Raw genomic sequence first — 13,017 nt, 5'->3', positions numbered from 1 at the left:
TAATTGAGTATCATCTGCTAACAAAACAAGCACAGTCTGATGCAGTTAGAAGATCATGTGTAATGTTCACCAGTGCTGTCTCTGTGCTATGATGAACTCTGAAAATCCTCAAATAAACTATTGCTATATGGAAAGACTCACAACTGTTTGGCAACTGCTTTCTCAAGGAACTTAGGGGGAAGGGTGTCAAGGTTAAGGCTTAAGTGCAATTTATACTTCTGCGTCAAATCGACGGCGTAGCCTCTGCGTAGCCCCCTACTCTACGCCTTTGACTATGTTGTGGCCCGCCATCTAATGGCTTTAAAAAATTGGCCCAATGCCAAACTTACTTGCCGACCCCTCAATTCTGCATCATGTGCCTGCTACTTGTCTGGGCTGAAACAGTAAAGAGAGAGAGTTGTAGACCTTATACACACTTTACAGAGCCAGAAACTGTAATGAAAAGGACACAAAGTGTTGAAGATTAGTCATAAATTGGGAGTTGTGACTCTGGGGAGAGCAATGAGTCTCCTGTGAAAAACGGGAGTGCTCTAGAGTATAAGCTAACTTCTGCCTGGCCACATTTAAATAATATTCTCAACAGTCTATCAAAAAAGTCAGATCTGGGCAATAAATTGGAATTGAGCATTAAGTCCTGCAGCATACTGAAGCTACTGCAGGAGGTGAATCTGAGTCAGAAATCCTGCTTCTAGGTGAGTGTGTTGTGTAAATCAGCGTCCTCACAAGTATAAAAGTACGTGTGTGTGATTCCTGAGCTGGACTCCAGATTATCTGCTTATATAAGCGCTTGTTTAATTCACTTTTCAGTGCGGCCTGTAATCCTCCTCCTGATGACATTATTTTTTAATCCACAGATGATGATGTCATTTTGGCAGAACACAAACTAGAGAGTGCAGACCTCCACCCGGGCTGCACAAAGAGACGTATCCAGCTGATACAATATAATATAAGCTGCATAATGTTAATGTTTTGAGCCTGCATGGTCCTGAAGTACAGACCAGTAGTTTTTTTTTGTATTTTGCCCTGTTAGATTAAACCTTTCCTCCCGACTGTATGTGTGTTTACACACCAACCAAATTAAAAATCAATACGAAGTTTGAGACTAAAAAACTAAAAACAGATGTTTGAACTGCTTTATATCCTGTTGGCTAGTCTAGTATTTCCCTCTGAGTTGTGGTGGAGTAGGAGTAGAAATAAAGTCATATTCTAAAGTAAAATAAAAGTACCTTGAATCTGTACCGTGTGAAACCCTTTAGTAAGTTACCTAACGTACATAATTTAAGTCACGTACTTATCGCAGTTATATTAACCCAGACCACGAGCTTTTCCTAAACTGTTTTATTTTGAAAGTGTAATCAGACTTTTCATATTTATTCTTGCTAACTTGACTGCGGAGCCCTACAAGTACCAGGGGTCTTGACAAACGGTCCATATGTGACGCCTGAGATGAGAACAGGTTGACTGAGAGGGAACCAGAACAGGAAGCTGCAGCCGGACACATAAACAACCAGCTGAGAGTCTGTCAGCTCACAGCAGTTTGTAGCTGCATATTAAATCCTTTAAACTCCCCCTCCCTCCCTCCCTCCTCTCTCTCTCTCTCTCTCTCTCTCTCTCTCTCTCCTTGATCGTCCCCTGACATCACTGAAGCAGAGAGAGAGAGAGAGAGAGAGAGAGAGAGAGCTGCAGTCAGACAGGAGCTGAATGGAAACTACCCGGAGCTTCACAGCTGAACTCTTCAGCTGATGTTTTCTTGTTTGGGACGTTTAGTTTTGCTGGATCTTCCTCTCTGGGTGTGAACATGACGGAGCTTCCTCACAGCAGCCTGAGCAGCCCGAGTGCTGAGCCGAGGAGCCTGCAGCTGTGCGAGCGGGAAGGTCAGTGTGTGTGTGTGAGACTTTAACGCAGCCGAGGTCGACTGTGTGTTGGACACCGTTGGTGCACGTACGTCAGGTGACGCCGCTCCGACTTTCCAACAAGACAACTCTTACAGATGTTCTGATTTTAACGAGCCGGCCACCTTTCACCTTTTCACTCCAGTAGGGGTCACCAGGGGGGCCCTGCCCGCCATCTGTAAGCCGGGATGAGCTTCATGCCTGCGTGCTTACTGAGGATCAGCAGGTGTAGAAGATGGATGCTTTTCATCCCAAATACTAAATAACACTTCATCAAACACTGTGAACCAGCTGAAGGCTTCCCGTCTTTTTCTCCTTTGAGCGACGCAGAGAAGATTCTTGTTATAAAAACCCACAGAGATTAAAATCACTGAGCAGAGCAGGTGGTGTTAAAATCACAGCATCGGACAGACAGCCGGTCTGAATGGAGCTAAAACCCACTGTGGGTAGAAACTGAGCTAAAACAACATAAACTCACTGAAGTAACATAAGTTTAAAGATCATAAAGGAGGAGTTCTATAAAACCTGGTCGCTTCCTCAGCTGACACACTGCCAGCCTGCAGCATCAGGGGCCCCTGGGTTCCTCAGTGGCAAAGATGAAGTTAGTAGACGCAACAAGAGAAATGATAAAATGGAAAAGGGAATAAAAGGGTAACATGCTGCTCACGCAGTAAAGACCCTGCAGGAACCCGTCGTGGTCCGTTCTGAGTCTGCTGTTGAACGTCGTTGAAGCGGTGACGGAGGCGTTCAGGGGAAGCACTCGCTCTGCTGGTCCTGTTGTTCAGAAGAATCCTGCAGCTGCTGTCACATGACTCCAAAAACTCAGTTAGTCTGAAGAGGAAAGTGAAACAGACGAGATCACAGTTAGTCACAGCATGGCTTCCAGACAAGAGGACCTGACTCGGTCCACTAGACCACTCCGGATCCAGAGAACCAGAGCAGGGAATCCACAACACATTCTTTCTGTATTAGTTCATTTTAATTACATCTTTAAAGAGACTATAATGGAGCTGACAGCGTGTCCGAGTCTCTGGTAGAGAATCATCAGCTGAATCTTACAGTGACTCTGTAAAAAGACGCTCAGACTCAGAGAGCAGCTGGTGAACATCGTGGAGCGTTTATAAAACTCCATTACAAGATTTTATATTCAAAATGCACTTCAATATTACAGACACACCTACGTGTAGGCTGTAGTTCACTGCTGCCTCCTGTCTGGTCTCACCTGTTCCTGCAACAACACAGACTTGTTCTAACAACACGTGTCAGCGTCTCAGTCTGGACATTAGAGGTAAAGATATCAGGTGACGGCATGTAAATGCAGCTGATTTGGCTGCTGACAGGTGAGGTTTGGCAGCTCTGATTTGAATATAGATGTAAATGAGGCTACAGAGCAGAGCGAGGCCGCAGGTACACAGGAAGTCATTCACCCTGAGCTGCTCCAGTGGAACTACCAAAATAAAGTTAGAACTTGCACCCTAAGACTAAACAACTACAGAAATGCTCTTTAAGAATCAACACATAATATTAATGATAATAATGAAACAAAACCAGCCGCATGAACCTGAGGGCCACTGATCTCAGAAAAACGGAGGGAGGTCCTCAGGAATGTGTTTCAAGCGGGCAGGTTGCTACCAGCCGTGTCTCCGCACGCTATGGGAATATGCATTACAAACGGACGCCAAGGGGTCAGCATTAATCTGTCTCACCGGTCGGAGTAGGAGTAGCCACAACCCAACCAAATCAAAGGCTGCGATCCTCACAAGGGGACAAGCAAAACACCACGACACAGCTTAACAAAAGTACGAGCTCTCTCTTCCAGTGGAAAACATGACGAGCCCCGACGTCGGAAGCCACAAACTCACAGTAATCACAAGTCTAACCAAACAAGTCCTCACGCCCTGCCAAAACCAGCCTTCACCCAGGATTTGCTCCGAAAATAAAAAAGGCAAAACAAGAAACGAGTGTCCGATGGAAAAGCTGGACACTCCTATCTAACCTGAGGAAGCTGTTAACACGAGACAACAAAACTCAGCGCGTTAGCCACCAGAGAGAACATTAAAGAAACACTAACACAGACACAATAAAGCTGGCCCCCAGTTTCTACAGGACCTGCCCCCAAATTTGTTACGTCGTACTCCCCACAACTCGTCCCCCATCTGTGGGACTTGGGACTCGTCCCCCTTGGGAGGGAGAGCGGGTTGGTTATAAAGTGTTCTCACGGTTAAAAAAAAGATATCTTCTGCTTAAATGTGGTTGTTACTGATGATCCTGGTCTCCGGCACAGATGCATGTCTTTAGCAGTTACTCAGGTATTTGTTCATGCACAAGAACTGTTGTATCAAAAGGGGAAGGGGCCCCGCTGAGACTGCAGGGCCCTGAGCTTCATACTACAGAGTGTCACATTCAATCCATCAGTTAGTGTTTGTGTTTTGTTCTTCATCCTCTGATGAAATGAAGCAGCTTTGGGTTTGAGGTGATAAACAAGCAGACTTCATTTGTTGGGCTGGTTTACAGCCCCGTGTTTAAGGCCAACAGTCTGCCTTGGTGTTAATAATTTCAGTCTAAATGAAAATCTTTATGGTGATAGCAGGTGGGTCAGAGAGGCGGGCAGGTGAAGCGTTTCTCAGCATCTCCTGCTGTTTGTCAGGAACTCGACGTGGCACCAGCTCCAGTCTGGTGAATCACCTTCCCATGGTGAGTGAATAGATGCTTCGCCTCCTCCATTCACTGACAGGATGGAGGGAGGAGGAGGAGGAGGGAGGAAGGAGGGTCAGCGGAAACTCTCTTTTCTCTCAGGGTTTCCCCGTTTGTTGGCTATTAGACCGGACAGAGTGGGGGTGTCCAAACAGCGGCCCGTGGGTCCCGTGCGACCCAACGGCATCCCGTCCTGTGAGAGGGATCCGTCCTCTGCCGCTCTTCCAGAGGTTTCTAACATGTGTTCTTCTTTGTGGGGGGAAGTTTTCCTCAGTTTGTTCCTTCCTGGGTGTCGCATGCTGTACAGGCCGTGAAGTGCAGTTTTAAATAAAATGGCTCGCTGGTTATTTCAAAATTAAACCTACATTTGCGTGGACTGCTTCGTCAGTCTCACACAGTAGATGTGGCGGCAGTTCAAAGAAAAGAAAAGGCCAGGTCACGTGGACAACAGTGTGCAGAAAGGTGTGAAATGACATCAGGAAGCACCAGTGATCAAGAGCGTTTAGTCGCCGGGAGGTTCGGGTCTACAGACTGGAAAAGTTCGATCTCCCTAAAGCTCACAGGACGCTCAGTTTTATCAGCTGAACAACGTCCTCCTGTTCTGCTGCATCTCAGAGGAAAACATTACATTTATCTGATGGCTCTAACGTTGTGATGGCGTCACTTTGGGCTCTGGGTAAGTGTGACCGCAGAATCTTTACTAACCGAACAATCGATCGATGGAGGAAATAATGAGCAGATTGATCCAGAATGAAAAGAATCATCAGCTGCAGTCTGATACTAGTTCAACAACTACAGCAGCAGCATCCTGCTTTACATAAAATAAGACTCTGATGAGGGAATATATAATAGTACAACAGGTACATTTTACTGCTCTGATACTTTAAGGACATTTTCATGATTATACTTTGACTGAAGGAACATTTTCAATGCAGGAACAGAGTATTTTATACTGTGGTATTAGTACTTTATTGAAGTAAAGGATCTGTGTACAGCACAGAGTGCTTAGAAATTGTGTGTTAAATTAAAATGACTCAGAACTACAGACTTTTTCCCTCCACGTGGCCCCTGGACTAAAAAGTGTGGCCCCCGATCCAGAGATTGAATTAGTTTCCTGTTTACACTGACGACTTGTACAAATCATCAGATGTGAGTGGTAACAAGACGTTAGCTGGCAGTGTGGACCGTCCTCCTTCTCCTCAACAGGCTCCTTGTTCAGCCTGCGAGGGCCCTGCTGACTGAAGCCTTTTGTCCCCTGAGCCGAACTCTGGACCGAGCAGAAAACAGGGAGGGAGGGAGAGGAGATGAATACGGAGAGACACAAGCTAGACTCAGACACACAAACATTTACTACAACGTGTCATCGTGTTACTGTAGTATTTTATCTTCGAACAAAGAAGCTCAGATTCAGATCTGTTTGTTTTTTAACATGTCCAGAGATGAAGCGCTGCAGATATCTGCAGGATGGACATAGCAGAGGGTCGGGCAGCAATACTAAAGGCTCTGTCTCCGAAGGGACAGAGTCTGGTGAGGGAAGGAGAGCAGATTCCTGGGTGGGGAGGATGGAGGAGGTCAGAGAGGTACTGTGGGGCATGGAGGGATTCAAAGGAGAGAAGGACTTGATTGGGAGCCAGTGAAGGTGGATAAGAGTTGGGGTGACGTGCTGCCAGGTTTTGTGGGGACCACATGCAGGACACCATTGCAGTGGTGCAAACGAGAGGTTATTACAGCATGTTTCTGCCATGGAGTGAGAGAGTGACGGCTGGTGGATGAAGGCAGATCAGGTGATATAAGGCCGGAAAGAGAGGGAGGAGTCCAGGATGACACCAAGGTTGTAGACCTCAGAGGATGGGCAACAGTACGTCAACATATAGGATGAGGTCTCTAACCTTCTGGAGCAGCGCCTGTTTGTTTGAGTGGGTTTGCTGACATCCAATTCAATCCAATTCAGGGTTCAGTATCTTCAGACACTTCGACATGCAGCCTGGAGGAGGCGGGGCTTGAACCACCGATCTTTCGATTAACGGGCAGCCTGCTCTACCTTCTGAGCCACAGCCGCTCCATGTGGGTCTATCATGTTCATCCTCTTAGTTTAAAGGTACTTTCTTTGTCACATGATCAAACATGCAGCGACATCCATTCTCTGCATTTAACCCGTCCCTGAAGGGAGCAGTGGGCGGCCGCTGTACAGCGCCCGGGGACCAACTCCAACGAATGCAGTGTCTGGTCAATGGCACTGACTGAAGAACCTAACATGTTTTTAGCCTGTTAGCATGCGGGCATTGGCTAATTTGCAGTTAACACAGAGTGCAGCTGAGGCTGATGGGAATGTCACGGCTCAGCAGATGTTTGGACACGTTAACATGTCGGCCTGATGATTCTCTCCACGTTCTCAGTCATCCAGGCCATAGTTCTCAAAAGGAGGGTTAATATCGAGGGCGACTGGACTGGTCCCTGTAGGTGGGGGATGAGTAGTGCCTTAGCCCTCTTTCCCTGTTAAGAGATGGCCTCTCTTTGATTCCTCTTTTCGAAAATATCTTGACAATGACCCCGCAGAGGTTAAACAGCTGAGACCACCTACCACCCAATCAGAACTGAAGAAGACTTTAAGTGTTCAACCGTCCAGCTGTCCTTGATTTTAACCTTCCTTGGATGAAAGCGTGAACCACATTTCATCCCCATCCATCCGACAGCGGCTGAGACGTCTCAGTCTGGACGCTGCCGACGAGGCTGAAAGGGAAAAGACTTCATGTCGTGGCTCTGATGTGACATGGATCTGATGTGGAATGTGAGTCTGGGTCAGTGTACCCTGAACATCGATGGGTTAATCCCTCAGTGTGCCCTAACGATGATGAAACACACACACACACACTGCTGTTGACTCTGACATAATCTCCTTACATCATCAGCGAGCCTCGTCTCTCAGGATAAACGGATGCAGAGAATTTTCTAGCACTGAAACGTTGCTCTTCTTAATCTTTTGTAGTGATTTTAAAATGTGGCCGACTTTAAGCTTCAATAAACGTTTTCTAACAAACCCGTGCTGCTAAAGGTGGCGTTGACATCTTGTTGTTAAGCAGCTGAGCCTCCGTCTTATTCAGTGACTGGGCGTGTTTACGTGGGCTTTAGCGAGGGGCAAGTTATACATTTAAAAAAGTAGGTTATTACTGAACACAAGAAACATGAAATGATGCGTTCAATTTCTCTCTGTGTGTTCATGATTCACACTGACTGTTTCCAGGCACAGAGTCGGCAGACAGCGGCCTCGGAGACGTGGACGACCTGCCGGTTCCTCAGCAGATCCGGATCAGCAACATCACCTGTGACTCGTTCAAGATCAGCTGGGACATGGACAGCAGAGGCACGGAGAGGATCACGCACTACTTCATCGACCTCGACAAGAAGGAGCACAAGAACTCCAACAAGTTCAAACACAAGGTGGGTACGACCCAACGTCTGACCCGCTGCAGGAGCTGGAGTCTGATCAGCCTGACTTTTCATGACTCTTGGGTCAGTCCAAAGAGAGGAAAATCTCAGGAGATGCCTGCAGCAGATTGTTTGGCTTGAGATCACAGTGACATTCGTGTCACTCTATAAAAAAAAGAAATGAAAAATCACACTTATAGCTGTGGGTTAAAATCACATTTACCCTCTGTCTGCTCCCCCCCAGAGAATCAGAATATTGTGAGGTGTGAAAGTAGTTTGTGGATAAAGAGAAACAGCCTTGATGATTAAATGCTGCCCTACCTGAAGCAGTGGCTGAAGGTGAAGAGCTGGCAGCATCAGCTGTGTGCGGAGCGATGACGAGGCTGGAACCTTCCTCACATTAACACGTGAAGATAACGTGTTAGTCAGCCGTCTGAAAAACTGGGGTTTGGGCTACAACGCCGACAGGAGAGCGGATGAGGTCCAATATAAAGGTGACTTTATATTACAGAAGCAGGCAGTCCAAACAAAAACACAGTAACCACAAGTGAGAAAGTCTAACTCCAAAGAGAAGCGACCAGAAACCCAGAGAATAATCCAGAACCAGGGGTTGGTACCATCCTCCGAGTAGAACAACCAGCAAGTGAGAGGTCACGGCCAAATAACATACACAGGTGAAAGCACTAGACCTTTTCCCATGTCACCAGTAAATCTTTAAACCCAAGAAATAAAGTTTTATTTACTACAAACAATCAGCTCCACCAGCTGTTTATCTGCTATCAGCCAATCAGCTCGTGTTCTTCTCACATCCACATTTTCTTTGCTCCATCTTCTGGAAACTTGGCTACTTGTCTAATCTCCATTCACGGACAGTAAGACATCCTGCGCTCTTTGTCTTTCAGGACGTGCCCACTAAGCTGGTGGCGAAGGCGGTTCCCCTGCCGATGACGGTGAGAGGTCATTGGTTCCTGAGTCCTCGCACAGAGTACACCGTGGCCGTCCAGACGGCCGCCAAACAGCCGGACGGAGAGTACGCCGTCTCTCAGTGGAGCGAGAGAGTCGAGTTTTGCACCGCAGGTGGGACACCTTAAACACCTGTCAGCCCATGAACTCGCACCAACATCCTCTCTGCAGCAGTCTCAGTAACGTTTACAGGTTTCCTCACAAGCTGCATTCAGCCCGACAATGTTCACAAGAAGGTGGGCTGCCTGAGATGCAAAGTCCGCCGCTGCTAGCAAAGCTTAAAAGCTGTGAGTGCACAGCGATAACTGAAGACTGACGATGACTTTCACATGTTGATGAGCTTCTGTCACCTGGATTTTGTCCGGCAGACATCAAGAGGACAAAGTTTCATGTTCTTTTAGAGAATCAGGCCTGTGTGTTAAATGTTCAGTTTGAGAGGTGTTTGGAAGGCTTTGAGCACAGAGAGATCTTACAATGTTCTGAATTCATCTTGCAGACAGTTTCCCTCAGAAGTGAGAGACTATATTTAGTTGAACATTTGAAAATCAAATCCTCACCCGCTGTTGTTTCCTGTCTCCTACTCAGAAGTGTTTGTGACTGAAAGTGTTTGTAATATCAGCGCGTTCACATTCGTGCACCGTACATGTCTCCAGATTACTCCACCGTCCATCTGAACCAGCTGCTGCAGAAAGCCGAGGCGATCGCCGGCAGGATGCTGCCGTTCACCGTCTTCTACAGGAACCAGCAGCAGGACTACTTCCAACAGGCCAGGTGTGTGTGTGTGTGTGTGTGTGTGTTGCCCTCCAGGGCGAGTTGATCTGAGTTTTAACCTGCTCTGTTCTGCACCCAGCCCCTCTTATCGCTCCAGAGACGCTCAGTGCCGCCGGATGCTGCCGTCAGTTAAAGACAACAGCGGCAGCCACGGCTCCCCCATCAGCGGCAAACTGGAGGGGCTCTTCTTCAGCTGCAACACAGAGTTCAACACAGGAAACCCCCCCCAGGACTCCCCATATGGACCCTACCGCTTCCAGGTACAGACATGGTTGCTTTGTGTCTAAACTACTGCAGGAACTATTACAGAAAACCCGCGCAGGTTATTTTTCTCCCACTGCTTTCAAATAGTTTCATGTCAGTGAGCTGTCACATCCGCCAGGTGTCTGAACCCTCAGTACAGTCTTCTTCCTTTGTGGAGTCAAACAGCTGCAGTCTGACAAGGATGAACAGCTCTGCAGGGATTTGGTCGTACAGGTGACGTCTTTTCGCAGGTTTCTGGAACCTCCGCTGCTTCACCTGTGTTGCAGCAGCAGCTCAGAGAGTAACAGCTGCTTTTTACAAAGTCGCAAACCTTCTGATCTTCTTTGTTCAGTTAGAACCAAAATGCGTCCTCTGCCTCTCAGACCCTTCAGTGCTATGTTCAGCTGAGTGGACCCGTCTCTGCAGGGCCTTGTGGTTCTGTTTCTGTATCAGGCAGTGATGTTCCCCATCAGGACGCTCCCGATGGTGCTGTAGAAATGTCTCAGTATCTGAGGTGAAACGGTCTCTGCCTTGCCTTTCTCAGTACTGTCAGTATGCAGAGCCAGGTCGGGCCGTCTGTGATGTGGGTCCGGCTTCCCCACCGAGTGTTTTAGTTCATGGATTAGTCTGGAGAGCCATTAATGCTGCACTGTGTCCATTTGTTTCTGCACAGATCCGAGCAGACATCCTCTTCAACCAGAACACCAACATCTACTTTGGGGATTTCTACTGCATGTACACGTCCTACCACTACGTCATCCTGGTCCTGGCTCCTGACGGCTCCAAAGGAGACGCCTTCTGCAAAGGGAGGCTGCCGGCGCTGGACAGATCCAACAACCGCTTCCTGAGCTGCACCGAGGAGGACGACGGCTCGCTGTCTTTCCGTCACGCGCAGGACGTCATCCTGGAGGTGATCTACACGGAGCCGGTGGATCTGTCTTCAGGGACGGTAACGCAGATCAGTGGGCACCAGCTCATGAGTCAGTCCACCGTCAACGCCAAGAAAGACCCCAGCTGCAAGATCTGCAATATCAGCGTGGGGCGTTAGCCGGATCTTTGGACTCAAACAACTAACTTACTATAACTGCCACAGTGACGAGACGGTAGCTACACGCCACTAACGAAGTCCAACACCCACTCTAGCTCAGTGCTAGCACTGCCTGGCTAGCTAGCAGGCAGTCCCTTTAACCAAACACTAACTCCACTTCCTCTGGTGTAACAGCCCGTCACTTTCGGTCATCCAGAACTTTACGGTTCTTTTCCAGAGATGAGAAAACTTGATTTTAACACAAATATTTTAAAAATCAGCACTTCAAAACAAGTCTACATACAGAGCAGACCGTGGCAACGCTTTGCCTTCTGCAAGTGTTCCTAGAAGGACTGATGCTGTTTGCAGGTCACACCAACTCCTGATCTGAGGTTTTTCTCTTGTTCACTCACTTTGCATTTTGGTAACTGATTAATATAATCTATTAACATGTTTATTTCTGAAAGCATTTTAACTTTACAGCAGTTTTCCTCACCTGCCTAAAACTTTGCACGGTATCGTATTTATATATTTTGATCCCATCCATAATCTGAACTGTGTTCTTCTTTTATTTCAGTAATCAGTGGACAGATAACTGACATATTAATTACCTGACAACAATGTAACTGTTTATATGTTTCTGTACTTGACAGGTAATGTCACCACACACTGTTAACACTGTTGACACTTTAATAAGACAAAGGGCTTTTTGTTGTTGTTGTTGTTGTTGTTGTTGCTGCTGTTGTTGTTGCTGCAGACTGAAATACAAAGTCTCTAAATGTTTCACCTTTCAAAGGTTTCAGCTGGTTTTGGTCGCAGGATAAACTGCAGATCTGTGAGGGTTTGACTCGTTCTACATGTACAGTGAAAGCTGTTTGGAATAAAAAACAAGTAGAACTTCAACACTGTAAACATCAAAAACCAAATTACTCACAGCTAATCAACCAGTGGTCTGTACTATGGAGCGGGGTAACTGGCTTATCCGGGTAACTTCAGGTGGAACTTCCCGGTTAACCCGCTCTGCTAAAGGTGGACAGGTGTTACCCGAGGTCTGTTGCCATGGCAATTTACGCTGCATCTCTAAACTGCTCCGAGCAGGTTTTGTTGGCGGTTACCTCGAGGTTTCCCTGCACGGGGACTACACATCTGTACTCTGTTACTGATGAGAAGTATTAATACACACCACTTCATAAAACATTAGATTTCTTCCTGATTTGTTCCACTGCGGCTGAAATGAAGTTCTGAACACAACAGCATCACGTTCAGACAGCGAGCCCTGCAGCCCAGCTGTGATTTTAGAGAGGAATCTTAATTAACGGGATAGTTTCTGCAGTCTATAATTGAATTCTCCTGAGTGGTTTCACATTTATAGATTGATTATTCTACGTGCACAAAAAATAGGGAGCCAGGGTTAATAACCAAGAAAAAAAATCCTAGACGAAAGTTTGAAATTTACAAGAAGAAAAATCGGAAATTCCCAGAAATTCATGTAATAAAAAATCGAAAATCACTCTGTTTTCTTCTGAATACGCCCAAGTCTCTGAGGTGCAGGACAGTGACTGTGGGCTAAACTCACGAGTGTTTCCTCACTGCTGAATCTGAGTGCAAAGTCTAATATAACTTTCCACTGCCTGCATTCTACACGGCAGACATGTATGTGTGATGTTGCAGACTTGCAAAGTGAAGTTTCTCTCATAAATGTGTGACTATAATCTCAAAAAGAATATTCAAGTTCTTTACTTGTAGATTAATCTTGGAAGATTAATCTGGCTCCTTTCTTTCTGTGACAGTGGGCCTCATGTGCAGCTGGACCTTTACATCTTCATCATATTACACATAAAAGAAGAGCCCATAAAACACAGAATAGAGATTTGAACAACAATAAGAACACTGAACATAATCAGGCTACAGATTTACTCAGTGCGATGCCAACAAGCCTCCCTTGCTCTGTCGCCACAATGTTAGATTTAACCGTTCACTTGTCTTTGCATTGAGAATTTT

At 46.6% G+C, this 13,017-nt stretch overlaps 1 protein-coding gene across 1 annotated transcript; it reads left to right on the top strand.

The window, feature by feature from the left end:
- Nucleotides 1-1,593: 1,593 nt before the first annotated feature.
- Nucleotides 1,594-11,994, top strand: LOC119915879 (phytanoyl-CoA hydroxylase-interacting protein-like). The gene is made up of 6 exons (XM_038735676.1): nucleotides 1,594-1,874; nucleotides 7,828-8,024; nucleotides 8,915-9,089; nucleotides 9,629-9,746; nucleotides 9,826-10,006; nucleotides 10,663-11,994. Exons 1-6 carry the CDS (start codon nucleotides 1,799-1,801, stop codon nucleotides 11,035-11,037), a joined length of 1,122 nt encoding a protein of 373 aa, XP_038591604.1. The 5' UTR covers nucleotides 1,594-1,798; the 3' UTR covers nucleotides 11,038-11,994.
- The last annotated feature ends 1,023 nt before the right edge of the window (nucleotides 11,995-13,017 follow it).

The sequence above is a fragment of the Micropterus salmoides genome, unplaced genomic scaffold, assembly GCF_014851395.1.
Source record: "Micropterus salmoides isolate LMB-PRFRI ecotype aquatic unplaced genomic scaffold, ASM1485139v1 Ms_hic_scaffold_21, whole genome shotgun sequence".
NCBI classification, from domain to species: domain Eukaryota; kingdom Metazoa; phylum Chordata; class Actinopteri; order Centrarchiformes; family Centrarchidae; genus Micropterus; species Micropterus salmoides.
This window is presented reverse-complemented; position numbering and strand designations above follow the sequence as displayed.